This window comes from Oryza glaberrima, chromosome 7 (genome assembly GCF_000147395.1).
Source record: "Oryza glaberrima chromosome 7, OglaRS2, whole genome shotgun sequence".
In the NCBI taxonomy this organism is placed as follows: domain Eukaryota; kingdom Viridiplantae; phylum Streptophyta; class Magnoliopsida; order Poales; family Poaceae; genus Oryza; species Oryza glaberrima.
In genome coordinates, this window is record NC_068332.1 from 23829830 (window position 1) to 23841447 (window position 11618).

General features: G+C 40.4%; 3 protein-coding genes across 4 annotated transcripts; 1 reads left to right on the forward strand and 2 right to left on the reverse strand.

Annotated features, from left to right (window-relative positions):
• LOC127780737 (protein N-terminal and lysine N-methyltransferase efm7) lies at positions 1-4964 on the reverse strand. Its single transcript, XM_052307691.1, has 8 exons — positions 4760-4964; positions 4575-4642; positions 3420-3539; positions 3263-3336; positions 2966-3017; positions 2762-2863; positions 2499-2607; positions 1-1351 (listed from the first exon to the last, which is right to left on the reverse strand). Exons 1-8 carry the CDS (start codon positions 4870-4872, stop codon positions 1231-1233), a joined length of 759 nt encoding a protein of 252 aa, XP_052163651.1. The 5' UTR covers positions 4873-4964; the 3' UTR covers positions 1-1230.
• A 613-nt stretch (positions 4965-5577) lies between these two features.
• On the forward strand, positions 5578-7543 carry LOC127779646 (10 kDa chaperonin, mitochondrial-like). Its single transcript, XM_052306483.1, has 3 exons — positions 5578-5772; positions 6285-6427; positions 7293-7543. Exons 1-3 carry the CDS (start codon positions 5668-5670, stop codon positions 7339-7341), a joined length of 297 nt encoding a protein of 98 aa, XP_052162443.1. The 5' UTR covers positions 5578-5667; the 3' UTR covers positions 7342-7543.
• Positions 7544-8081: 538 nt separating this feature from the next.
• Positions 8082-11618, reverse strand: LOC127779645 (uncharacterized). Of its 2 annotated transcripts, none has more exons than XM_052306481.1 (6): positions 11365-11618; positions 10375-10425; positions 10261-10294; positions 9048-9088; positions 8518-8577; positions 8082-8430 (listed from the first exon to the last, which is right to left on the reverse strand). In XM_052306481.1, exons 1-6 carry the CDS (start codon positions 11428-11430, stop codon positions 8365-8367), a joined length of 318 nt encoding a protein of 105 aa, XP_052162441.1. In that variant the 5' UTR covers positions 11431-11618; the 3' UTR covers positions 8082-8364. The 2 variants fall into 2 exon arrangements, with proteins under 2 accessions (XP_052162441.1, XP_052162442.1); XM_052306482.1 differs by lacking the exon at positions 11365-11618 and adding an exon at positions 10501-11206.

Sequence of the window (11618 nt, forward strand, 5' to 3'; positions counted from 1 at the left end):
AACAATGCCCACGGCAAAACCACGTTGATGGGTCACTGATAAGTGGGTCCTTATTTGATGATCATCAAGCTTCCGAGGTAAAGTTTTTTTTTCAGTAAGAACTCTGATGCTCACGGTGAAACCGTGTTTATGGGTCACTGATAGGTGGGATCCTTTTTCAACGATGGTCAAGCTTCAAGGGGAAAGGATTTTGCTAGTAATAACTCTGATGCCGATTTTATATCATTTTAGATTATGAAACAAGATGTTGAACACCAAGATTTGGTCTTTAAATAAGTTGGTTGCAACATCATGGCTGGAGGGAGGATCCTTGAGCTTCAAAGCACCTGGTTGGAAACATTTGCTACCAAGGGACCCAGCTTCAACCTCCAAATGGCCAATCAGTTGCCATGAGTTTATCATTGAAAACAATGTGCAGAGCCTTTGTTCATGTTGGTTGCAGACAAGCATACTGCCTACACTTTGAACAGGTTCAGACTTGTTCAGATTTGCAGCTGAAGCAGTGCAATGAATCAGTGCAAATGTGCAATGCATCAGTGCTAACAGGCACTGTGCTGCAACAGGGGAACACAACAAGATCCAGTACAGTTCATGTCATTTGGCTGGATGGAGATCCAGACTTGGGCTGCCTCCAAGAAAAGCCGGTAAGAGTGTGGCATTTGCCTCCATGACAAAGTTGGATTAGGCAGAGGCCTTGACAAATTGTCGCGGCAAAACATAAAAGATGGCGAAACCAAGAACAGGCTAAAGAACAACCCAGGATTGGATCCATATATCCCATGCATTGCAGGATAAGTGAATGGTGCTGAAGCTTCAGTTGGAATTGACGTTTTACAGGCTAGCTCATGGTAATTCAGGAACTTTACAGAGCTCAGAACCAGCAACCTCAAGCTTACATTATGCCACTGCTTTCAGCAACTTCTTCCTCACAAGAACTTCAGGGTTTTGGTCATCTCCTTGACAAGATAGTATTCAGAGAGAGCTGTGACAAAACTACTATCCATGATAATCAAAGCATTCAAAAACCACATCGAATCCCTCTCCAAAAAACCTACATCAAATCAGCATGACAGCGTATGAATTGAAGCCCTTCATCAATAATGCTGTTTACTGTGGCAGTGTGGTATTCTTTCCTCCTCCGAAAGGATGTAGTCATTCAGAGGAAGTTGCATGTACTTTTCATGACTACTGATCACCTAAGCACTTCATCAACATGCGCGAAGAGCAGCATTATTTGAGGGTAATGTCATATATGACTCCTTCAAGATTTGAGATGGTTGTTCTTGTCCCATCCACCTCTTTGACATGCATTCCATGTTTTTCAGCTTCCTTGAGCACTAGAACATCCATGCTGGTAATCAATGAGAGCAGCAGTGTCTTAGTTAAGCGAACACACAAGTTATTTTTAAATGATCTATCAACACTTGAAGTAGTACAAAATCAATTAAAGTTAGATGGAGAGTAAAATAACCCAAAAAAAAAAACATGGGATGACTTATTGAGAGTTGGGATTGCTCCAGATTTTACTGGAATTTGTTACGAGAAGCTCCAAAAGGTCCCAACTAAGTGAGAGGGACAACACTAAATAGCTTAATTATTTTTTACCACCTTTCTGTATTGCAGTTTTTTAAACAGTACAATCTGGACATACCAAGTATTATGCTGGCAGTATGTGCAAGATGTCAGTACAGTAATCACATTCTGGCAGTACCAAGTAAAATATCCACAGTATGCTGCTACCTGTTCTAGCCCAGTTAATTGTAATCAAACTACTGCAAGCCAACCTGTATATTCTATTTGCTCATGAATGCAACTGGAGTACTGGACAATCATTTTGCAGAGGACAATGAACTGTCAGGTGCAGAGTATCTCAAACAAGCGACAAGCTGACGAGAGAATGGGTGACATAACACCTTGTTGCCATGAAAATCTGCAGAACTTCTGTAGATCTACATGTCACTAGGAAAAAGATTTGCCTGTGACCATCCTCTCTAAGTATTAATTAACGCTAGATCATATTTCAGATGTTTAATCTGCTTTACATTTGAATCCATCAGATCAATATATTTTGGATGCAGCATTTTGATTATTTGGTGCTATTGATGCACTCCTGATTTCACTTGTATATATCTTTGATCAGTTCTATCATGACTACTCAGCTACCTTTCATACTAAGATATTCATTATTCCATGTGTAGCAAACCCAGACCTATAGTACAAGCAAGTTAATCGGTATATTAAAAAGAATCAATAGCTAAGTCAGTCCTTGTTCTTGGTAGACACAATAAGGATACCACCAATAAAAATGTACCTATTCCATAGTTTTATCAATAAAAGGTACAATCATTTATATTTTGATCAGAAATGAGACACGCATTAAATTGGCTTTCCTAACTTGGAACAGCATTCGGGTACACGATTTCACAAAATATTAGAAACTCTGGTAAAATATGCTCGGACAGGAAGATAATGAGTTATTGAGTTGAGAAAACACATACACTTTAGCTCGTGATACATAAGCCAATATGAATCTACATTTACTAGCCTGAATACGAAGAAGCCTCTCTACAGTATCAAAGAGACAGGAAATGCTAGATTGCTGAAAGCTTTCTGCGAGTCAAGGTTCACAAAATTCACAAGATGCAACAATCGATATACGATTATATGTCAGAAAGAATAGAAAGAGAAAGGATCAGAACTGAAATTAAATCACGGGAAAGTAAGAAAGAAGAAATCACAGCAAAGTAAGAAAGAAGGATATAAATATCAGCTCCAAGGATGAGATCAAATCCAGAAGGATGTTTCTCAATGATATTGCTTATATGAACATAGTTTCCCCACTCTAGCTTCTCTGCTGTCAACACTGCAACAAAAGTATCAGTTCTATTTGATATCTGGAAGATTTATATTTCAGTGATTCACATAATGATGAAACATAATTAACCAGAAGTTTAGAAGTGGTAACCTGCATTGGCATTCCCAGAACATGACTGCATCTCTATATTCTTCTTTATAATCTGTCAAACAATCTTTGGAATAAATAGATGCAACATTTATATAGAATAAGTAGATATGCAAGTGGCACAATGGAATCATCCTTGAATATTTTATAATGTATGACTATGACACCACTTTCTAGAATTTGAAGATAAAGCAGCTGCACCGAATAATATGTGAACACAATGTGAAAGTCTCAATATCTTCTGTATTTTGTCAAACTAAGTGACATCACTGGAAGATATTCGTAAGGTTTGAAGCTTGCCTCTAGAACTTCATCATTGTGATCAGTCAAGACAACTTCTTTGCAAAAACGGCTGCACAATATGCCAGTAATGCCTGAAGCAAGTCACAAGCTCACAATACTGTCAGATTTTCCAAGATCACAAAGTGAAGTAAACATGAGAGGAGAATGCCCTCACCAACCCCAGATCCTAGCTCAATTATTGAATGATCCTTCACAGTCTCAGGATGTTCAGACAAGTAGGTGTTCATCAGAACTGCACCTGGCCATACTAACTGTCCAGTAAGATCATAATCAGCTGCCACAAATCATTAGAATGTTTGTAAGTGTTGGCCCCATGATAAGGAAACAGCAAAAATCTGGCGTTATGAAGTGCAATGCAGCATTGTGCCCAGAGCAAAAATACACCCAGACAAGTTAATGTACTGATGAGAGGTTCTAGTTTGTAAATAAGATTGTTCATATTTGTCCACTGCACAAATAGAAATAAACTTGAGTATATCATGCTCAGATCTAACTTTTGTGTTCCACGGAAGAGCTATCTCCAGATAAATGATAGATTGATAGTTACTATGTTACACAAAGCAGCATAGCCTCCTGGTTATATAAGCAGACATGAAGGACAGAATGAAATGGGGCATAAGAGTTACATGACGACATATATGCACAAAATGAAAACCCCGCCATTTTGTTTGATCCTGTGAAACATGGACCATTCATTGTACTGACGTACTAGAATGACAATGTCTGAGTTGGAAGGGTTCCCAAAAGGGACAAGGTAAAAGTGGTCCTAAAACTACATGATTGGTGTAATGAAAACCCAGTTTGCTACTGCCCAAGCAACAAGAATATATGAACAGAACGCATCACATCTTCCAGTTGAACTCATATGTAACACCAAATTCAGAGATGATGGAGTAATCTATAGATGGTAGATGCTATGCTATGACCTTAATTCATGATCATCAAGCTAAAAAGGAGTGGAGATACTAATTTAGTATCCAGTAACAGCTGATTCTGTAAATGAAGCCGGTTGAATAGAACAGCGCTGTTCTACATAGACTTCTTCACCAAAATGACAACCATACTGAGCAGTATAATGCTCAACCAACTATGCTTTTTTTTTTGCCTCTAAACTAGGCTATCTTAGCAGTGGTTTCAGGCTTCCAGCCAAGAAAATTTCACCCAGAACAGACTAGCTAAGTAGAAATTAACCATATTTTGCATCACAATTGGGCATAATAGAGCAGCTTTCTGGAACCATTTCCACATCAAAGATAACTATACCTCTACACTTAGCAAGAAAGAACGAGTAGGAGCAGGAGGTACTAACTGGAAGCAGCGCGGAGGCAGAGGAGGTGGAGCACTTGCGAGCCGAAGGTGAACGTAGTCGTCTCGTAGCTTCCCTCCCAGATCGACGAACCCCAGCAACAAATCGGGACAAAGCTTCAGCACACAAGCAAGCCGATGCAGCTCGACCAAACAAAAATCAGCAGAGAGCGAACCAGCGAAGCACACCTGCGGTCGACGAAGAACGACGGGTCCAGACAGACGACGTCGTCTTCTTCCTCCTCCTCCCTTCCCTTCTTCCCTTCCTCTCGCCGCTCGCTCGCGCTGCCGGAGTCCGCCATCGCCGCCGGTGACTGCAACTGAAGTGGAGGTGGCGGCGGCGGCGGCGAGTCGGCGACCCAAACCCTTTATTCGCTCGTGGGCTATACAAAGGCCAGAGTCATGGGCTCATAATCAAGTTGGGCCCAAACTCGATTACACAAGGGCCAACTAAGTAATAGGCATTAAATGACGATTTTGCTATATAGTGATTTCCTATATTTGTCGCAATTTTTTTCTAAACAATTCACACATATAAATATATTATAATCATAGTGTAATTATATTATATAAAAATTATATGTAACTTTCATATAATTATAAAATCGTTAAATTTGTTTCAAGGTTTATACAAGCAAACAAGGAAGAAATGACAGTGCGCGTAGAGGTGAGGGTATTCCGTCACAACTTACAAGACATACACGCTTCATGGAAATAGTATGCTACTACGTATCACTTATCACAGGATCTTTGAAAAGTTACATACAATTTGTATTATAATTATATACATACAATTTACAAATAATTACATTGTATTATATTTACATATATCAATTTTTTTCTAAAAAAGTTTTATGACAAAATGTATTAGCTGGTCCCTTAAATGAAATGGGCCGTGGAGGTGGGCCGGCCCAGTAGGAGTGGAACGTTCTAGAGGGCCCTGGAGAGGGGCAAGCCCGTAAATTCGCCGCCGCGTCGCCTCCACCTTAAAACCCTAAACCCCACGAGCGCGGCGGAGGCGATCGAAGAGTGTAGAACTTTTGCTCGGTCTTTTTTGCTTGCTTCGCAAGAAGAAGAAGAAGAAGAGGGCGGCGGCGATGGCGAGGCGGCTGATCCCGTCGCTGAACCGCGTGCTGGTGGAGAAGCTGGTGCAGCCCAAGAAGAGCGCCGGCGGCATCCTCCTCCCTGAGACGTCCAAGCAGGTTTCCCCCACGCTGTTCTTCCCCCCCTCGATCTCTCGTGGTGCTACTGCTGCTTCTCCTTGCTGCTTCGAGTTGGCTGCGAGTGTGATGGGATCCGGTGAGGGGAGGGGAGTGTTTAGATCTTGTTCCATGCGCGCGCGCGTGGGGGTTAAGTTGGGAGCGTGGTGTTCTTGCTTAGAATGTTTGATTTCGATTGCCTCGTTTAGGGTGCTGATGGCTAGGGAACAATTTGTTGAAATTACTTGTTCGAATGATGCATGATTGTGCTTAGCGGGGTCAGATTGCGTTTTTGTAGGCCGCAAACTGTTAATACATTTTGCAATTGTAGTAACAGAAATTTGGTTATGCCTATGTCATTAGTCTCTCGTAAAGAATTGATTTTTTCTATTATTTGCGCTTTTGGATTATATAATCATGCTGGATTGCTAGTTACACTGTTACTGTTTTATTACACTAGTTGCATCACCTTGCTAATGTTGATTGTTTAACTCTGAATGTTCCGCTGAATCCAGCTCAACTCTGGTAAAGTGGTGGCTGTTGGCCCTGGCGAACGTGACAAGGATGGCAAGCTGATCCCTGTTGCTCTCAAGGAAGGAGACACTGTTCTCCTGCCTGAATATGGTGGACTCGAAGTCAAGCTTGCTGCTGAAAAAGAGTATGTGAACTATCTCTCCATTGCTTCACTTGTTAGCGAGAATGTACCTTTCGGCATATTGCTAGGGCAATGTAATTACCACTCGTTGCATACTATCATAGATGATAGATCTTGTAGTGCTCTCATAGTACAATAATGTGTATGAGCCCCATCGGTTGGCCTAATAAGCCAAAGCAAAAGCATATATTTGAATTTTCAAACTTGAATTTGAAGTTGATTTTAAGATATTTTCAACGTAATTTCTTTTTAGCATTGGTTTTTAAGTTGCTAGGAACAAATATATAAAAGTTTTACCTATAAATTAACTTTTATTCCCTAATAAGGGAATATGGGCAACCAATGAGGCTCTCATGACCTCTATTATCGGCAGCATGCTATAGCACCGTTGTTTATGGCTACCATGTACGAAGTAGTAATTACTCCCTTCGTTTCACAATATAAGTCATTCTAGCATTTCCCACATTCATATTGATGTTAATGAATCTAGACATATATCTATCTAGATTCATTAACATCAATGTGGGAAATGCTAGAAGACTTACATTGTGAAACAGAGGAAGTACTTGTGAGTGCTACAGTTAGGAATTGATCGAATACTTGGTGGTGGTGTTGCTGAAGAACCGGGAACCACACGTGCTTCCTCGTTTAGGCTGCTTTCTTCTGGTAGTCCAATATTTAGAATGCTTGCTGTTGCTAGCTATTGGTTGAACGTTGAGTGGGAAAATGATCTATTATGATGATTTTTGTTCATCCAATATTCTGTATGTTCCTTTGTCTGATAGTTATGCTGATACTGTTGCTGTCAGTATATGATATAAATTATGTTTTACCATTGCTCTAATAATCTTTGCATCTGGAATTCCAGGTACCTTCTCTTCAGAGAGCATGACATCTTGGGCACCCTTGTGGACTGATTTGGATCGTCATGAACGCCATCAGTAATCAGTTGCGCTAATGCAAGGCATGTTTTTTTAGTATTGGATCGACGGGACACAATCCTCCAGACACAACTGTCTTTTATGATGTCGTAGAATTTTGGCTAAGAACATCATGAACTTGCAAAAGATTGTTGCTTCCTTTTATCTGTTGCGATGAAATTCAGTAAACGTTAACGCATCTGAAGAGCCGCTTCCTTTTTAATCTGCTCTTTGTCTTCTATGCATGTTTGTGTTCTCTGTGTGCTGGTTGGATATGTGTAGCTGTGACCCGAGCTTAATGGGGAGAGATCGATAAGCGGATGTGACTATGATTCCCTCGTTAAATAGTTGATTGATTGAATTATATAACCGCTTTCATCCCATTTGATTGGGGAAATAAATCGCGCTCAGCGCTCATCTATCTTGGATGAAATAGTTGATTGAACCCTCTTCACCTCTTATGCTTCAGGCTGTTGAAGTCGTGAATTATCGCATGCAACTTTGCTGTAACAAATGTCATTTCAAACCAGGATTTAACTTAAATTACAATATAGTATAAATCACGGATGTAGTAAACTAGGATATGTCCATATCCCATCCGGCTCTAGGTTACTATATTCTAAGACGGTTCTAGGTTGCTATATTCTAAGACGGAAGGAGTATGTGGTTTTGTCATCTTTTGGAACTATATTTTTCACCATTCTCATTGTAATAAAGTTTGGCAGAACAGACAAATATACTTCTAGAACAGTTTCAGGCATTTTCATTGTCTCATGAAAGCTGACATAAATCCAATCACAAAAAAACCGATCAGTTGATTGGAACTGTCGTCTGTTCGGGAGGATGTAATAATCTGAAATAATGCGGCTAGCTCATGTCTATTGATATTATCGTCTATCACAATTAGCAGAATGATACAAGAACCAGCAATCAGAATTATCAACAGCGCCAGCACGCCGCGCCTCAATAAAATCCCTCAGTTTGGCGTCTGCAGATCTTTGAACAATATCTGGCTATAATTCATGATCGTTTCTCATAGGCATTCAGAAATCTTTGAGCAGCATCTAGGTTCAGCTCTTTGTAAACCTGGCACAGAGAACAATATCGTGAGATCTCAAGGCAGTTTTGCGTGGTGGTGGTTATTGAAGTGATGGCTGGGAGTCAAGTCCATACAAGTTTCTTATGGGCTTCTTCAAATGTCTTGCAGAACAACTCTGCTTTTGTTGCTCCAACCTGAGACAGTAACCAATAACATATTAGTGCGCAATCAGATCGGCCTGTTTCAAGGAGAGATGCCACTGAGCACTCAACAGCGCCATTCCCTCGTAACCAACAAAATATGTACCATACAGCCTCAAAAAACAGTGCATGTAGGATGTAGCTTACAGATGTACTATTTATATTTACCAGCTTTAATTGATGGACACCTCAAATTTTTCAAAAAAAAAAAAAAATCCAGGACAGCCATGCTCACGATCATTTTGCCAAATATTTAAAATCTCTTACCAAAGTTCTTAACCGCATAACAGCAGACTTTTATGACAAATAAAATCGCATCCAAGGAGATCTTTGATTTATTCTTTACTGGTTTACTTATTCATATAACCGACACATGATATTAAACAATCTTTTTGAAACTTCCATATTATACTGAGCAGGTAGTTTTGTGAAACAAAGTGAAATATATAAAGAGGAAATCCCACCTTTTTCTCAGCAACCATCTTCAATTTTTTCATGAATTGATCTGAGAAACACGCAAGAAAATTCATCAATATCAGTATATGTAAGCTGGTATTCTTTATTGAAGGGCGGCATATGAGAAATACATCTACAACTGCAACCAAAGTCTTCATCCCCTTATTCACTGTTCATGCAAGTCCCACAGGAAGTAACTGACCTCAACTCAAGTTATATTACAAATATCACCAAGCTACTGCACTAGAGAATATATTTGTCTATTCTAAAAAAATCAATACTACCTTCATCCCCAAATGTAGCTATCATCCAGGTGCATAGCTAGAAATAGCTACAATTTGTGACAGAGGTAGTATTATTTTCCAATCTTCATCTCCACAACTATTTTGAAGATCTATTCCTTATGATATTCAAAACTGCACATTGCTCAGAACACAGCCTTTCCTTATCATTTCAGTGAGATACATCTATAGACTTCTCCCATGAGAGGGACTTGTGCTGCAAGTATCTCATCAATTTCTACAACCTTGTGCCGAAGTGTACTTAAGTTTGAAGGCCACAAAAAAGATCAGTTTGTGCGAGTGTCTATTTCAACTCTTTGAGTGTTCTGGTTCTCAATTGAATACTGGTAACTCAGACTGTTGTTACAGCTCAGTTTAGCCATCCAGGAAATCAAGCTTCCATATCTACTCCCTATTAATCTAGTTTGGTTAAACACAGCTTCAGTTGTTCAAGTCAAGGACAAGAAAATCCTAAATGGGGAATTCAATACCTACCTGACCCAATTCATAAAGAGTGATCAAATGATTTCTGGACCTCAAATTGAAGAGAAATTGATATGTGCTGTGAATAGGTGTCCAGCAACATGCCAAGTTGATCATTAATATGGAATTAAGTCCCATGGAAGTCATGAGTATGTCATGTCTATCCATGGAGAATGAGGATTGTGGTGTGAAATGACAAACCTAATGCAGCAGGGCGCCTCAGAATAAAGGCCCAAGGCTAGTTAGCAATTGGAAGAAGTGAATAAGTTCCCCATGGGATTCACATGAACAGGGATGAAGCAGGAAGAGCAAACTTTATGGTAGTGACACAGGACGTCATTCCAGCATAAGAATATAAAGTTAAATGGGTATTGCAGGTTTAGTTTTCTGCTGTAATAATTGGTAAGATAAGATTAAAAGCAGAGAAATCAAATATTTATCGATAAGCCTTCAGTACCAGATGACTCATTTTTGTTGCCCCTTGTTGCCTCCTGCAAACAATAGCTTCGTTAGAAATAATTACAAAATACAACTAGGTAGCATTTAGATAGTTAAATTAGTTCATACACACCTGAGCCCGTGATTGCTGTGTGCTGCCTTTGCTTGATGCCCCTGATTCAGCCTACATCCGGCGAAAAAAATTTCATCAGTTCATGACCATATCACGAGATCGTCAAACAGGAAAACAAGCACTGACCATATTTACTTCAGATCATTCTTCATTGAAGCATTGCCCATTGATGTTTCCATTTAAATTTACTTATTATTGCAGCAAACATTGTTACCGTTCAACCCAGTTTTCTATTTATGAAAATGAGCTCTACCATCTAGTTCTCTCTCAACCATAGCCTCCAACTCAATGCTATGCAGAGAGAAACACAAACATGCTTGCAAATAGCCTGTTAAAAGTTATTCCTAATATTAACCTACACACTTCAAGGGGCTAAAATTAGTGTCACTAAAAATAGCCTGACCACATAAATGGCATGGGAAACACAATTGCATGGCTCTGTAATTGAAGTAGCATGGTTATATTGAGATATGACCAACTTAGTGTATCTCTAGCTTTTAGAACCATCTGAAGTACAGAAATAAAAATCCTACAGCTCTACATCTTCAAAAGAAAATTCCAGATGTACTGCATTCTAGCATCCTTATATTGTTAAAGAAAAAAAAGAGTTTTCCTCTCTCTATCTCATTTTAACTAACATCACTCAGGCAATTACCAGTGCACTATCATCTCTACAACTTCTACTGTGCAAACAACTCAGGCTAGAAGACAGGTTCATGACGCAATTCGACGGATCAGTATAACCAAAGTGAGATTATCTCAACATAATGCGTAATCCAGTCTCCACGCACATCAGCCCAAGGCCACAAATCAACAGCCACCCAAATCAACCAACCCATGCCCTAAAATCGAGACCCCTCTTGCTCCCCCAACTCAAGCACCTGAACTGCTAGATCGCCGCCGAAACGCCGATTCGTCCCCGCCCTACACGTGCTGGAAACGAGAGAGTAGGGTATGAGAAAGGGGGGGAGGGGAGGGGATGGAAATTACGCAGTAGTCGCGAGATCGGACGACGGGGAAGAGCTCGAGCATCCGCCGGAACTCCCTCTCGTCCATGGCGCCGCGCGCCGCCGCTACTCCGGCGATGAGCTCCGCCTCCGCCCGCGCTCGTAGGGTTCGATCCGATTCGAGCGAGCTCCTCCTCTCCCGATTCGTTGCTCTCTCGCTCTCGAAGCCTCGAACTCGCTGGAGACGAGACGAGACGACGACGGCGAGTCCAACCCAGACGGAGCCGACGTCTACGC

Bases quoted from the DNA above. Each gene is read 5' to 3' on its own strand.
- LOC127780737 (XM_052307691.1), bottom strand. From the start codon at position 4,872: ATGGCGGACTCCGGCAGCGCGAGCGAGCGGCGAGAGGAAGGGAAGAAG. The intron at 3,337-3,419 runs GTGAGGGCATTC...GACTTGCTTCAG, and splicing joins TGAGCTAGGATCTGGGGTTG to GCATTACTGGCATATTGTGC. The intron at 2,608-2,761 runs ATATCCTTCTTT...GACTCGCAGAAA, and splicing joins CATCCTTGGAGCTGATATTT to GCTTTCAGCAATCTAGCATT.
- LOC127779646 (XM_052306483.1), top strand. From the start codon at position 5,668: ATGGCGAGGCGGCTGATCCCGTCGCTGAACCGCGTGCTGGTGGAGAAG. The intron at 5,773-6,284 runs GTTTCCCCCACG...CGCTGAATCCAG, and splicing joins TCCCTGAGACGTCCAAGCAG to CTCAACTCTGGTAAAGTGGT. The intron at 6,428-7,292 runs GTATGTGAACTA...CTGGAATTCCAG, and splicing joins AAGCTTGCTGCTGAAAAAGA to GTACCTTCTCTTCAGAGAGC.
- LOC127779645 (XM_052306481.1), bottom strand. From the start codon at position 11,430: ATGGACGAGAGGGAGTTCCGGCGGATGCTCGAGCTCTTCCCCGTCGTC. The intron at 9,089-10,260 runs GTACTGAAGGCT...CGTGTTTCTCAG, and splicing joins CAACAAAAATGAGTCATCTG to ATCAATTCATGAAAAAATTG. The intron at 8,578-9,047 runs GTGGGATTTCCT...TTACTGTCTCAG, and splicing joins AGATGGTTGCTGAGAAAAAG to GTTGGAGCAACAAAAGCAGA.